The following is a 1,362-nucleotide window of genomic DNA, read 5'->3' as shown; positions in this document are numbered from 1 at the left end:
TGCCCACCGGCTCCCACCCCAGCAGTGCTTCACCTGCATGAGTGGAAAAAATGTCCTTGTGTCCAGCTGGGCAAGGGGCCCCCTGTGGATGATGGAGGAGGCAGCGGTGGGGTGGGGGTCCTTTGGGGCCAGGGTCCTGCTGGGAAGTAGGATGAGGAACCTGACCCTGGGGTGTGGGGGGTGTCTTTGCCTCCCCCAGGGATCAGGCACAAACAGAGGAGGGAAGTGCAGAAGGGCCCTGGCTTTGCCCCAGGGTGCCAGGGGAACACGTCAGGGTCTCACATACCCCCTGGCATTACTGCTTCCTCTGGACAACCTGGCGGAGGTGCAGCTCGCTCTCTGCAGCCACGATGGGCTGTTCATTCTGCCGGTGGTGGTTGATGAGGTGGCTGATGCTCTCAAACAGCACATCCTTGGTCCTCACCTGGGGGTAGGAGGGCACAGTGGCTGGGAACCCAGAAGAGCTGCTTCTGAGACAGGTTCCCCGTGCAACAACCCAGCAGCTGCCCACCCCTGCAGCCCATCTCCTCCAGCATCCCTTCCCACTCAGCCCTTACTTCTGTCCCACATCACTCACCCCACTCCCTGCCCTTACCACGCCCTCGGGATCCACCAGCAGCAGATGCTTGGGCTGCCCGCAGTGCATGCCGGTCAGCACGTACTGCCCCGGGTTGGTGAGGCTGTCCCGCACCAGGAAGTCCCCGTCCATCTGCAGGAGCTTCTCGGCATCCCTCCGGCTCATCTTCCCGTGGTACCAGGGCTCCCGCCTGAGCTGCTCCTCTGTGGGGGCGACGGGGGCCTTCCGCGTGGGGGGGCTCAGCCACTGGTCCTCGATGGGGGGGCTGGTTCTGCCCCCAGCAATGCACTCATGGAGCTTCAGGGCATCCTCGAAGGGCCCTGTGTAAGCCAGGAGGTGCTGGGAGTCACCCCCCATGGCACAAAGCAGGGCTGGGGCAAGCAGGGCCAGCAGGACCTGGGTCACAGCCAGACCCACCTCTGGGACAGATCCCCTGGGCATGATGCTGCACCCAGGCAGGGAGGGGGTGGAACCCCCCGCCCTCTGGCATGGTGCCAGGCAGGATGGGCAGACCGTGTGCCCACTGCGGCACTGACCCGACCACAGCCCTGCTGCCCCAGCAAGGACGGGGCTGGGGCAAGCAGGGCCAGCAGGACCTGGGTCACAGCCAGACCCACCTCTGGGACAGATCCCCTGGGCATGATGCTGCACCCAGGCAGGGAGGGGGTGGAACCCCCCGCCCTCTGGCATGGTGCCAGGCAGGATGGGCAGACCGTGTGCCCACTGCGGCACTGACCCGACCACAGCCCTGCTGCCCCAGCAAGGACGGGCACGGGCGATGGGAA

At 65.7% G+C, this 1,362-nt stretch overlaps 1 protein-coding gene across 1 annotated transcript in view; it reads right to left on the bottom strand.

Moving 5' to 3' along the window:
- Window positions 1–295: 295 nt before the first annotated feature.
- SHC2 (SHC (Src homology 2 domain containing) transforming protein 2) overlaps window positions 296–1,362 on the bottom strand; it is a gene marked incomplete at its 5' end in the record, with an annotated part of 2,975 nt that continues 1,908 nt past the window's right edge. Inside the window, 2 exons of the mRNA XM_008935087.1 lie at window positions 296–424; window positions 596–897. Coding sequence (XP_008933335.1) covers window positions 296–424; window positions 596–897 — 431 coding nt within the window. The remainder of the gene's footprint in view (window positions 425–595; window positions 898–1,362) is intronic.

The sequence above is a fragment of the Merops nubicus genome, unplaced genomic scaffold (assembly GCF_000691845.1).
Source record: "Merops nubicus isolate BGI_N331 unplaced genomic scaffold, ASM69184v1 scaffold36012, whole genome shotgun sequence".
NCBI classification, from domain to species: domain Eukaryota; kingdom Metazoa; phylum Chordata; class Aves; order Coraciiformes; family Meropidae; genus Merops; species Merops nubicus.
Note: the sequence above shows the minus strand (reverse complement) of the source record. Positions and strands in the feature narration are given on the sequence as shown.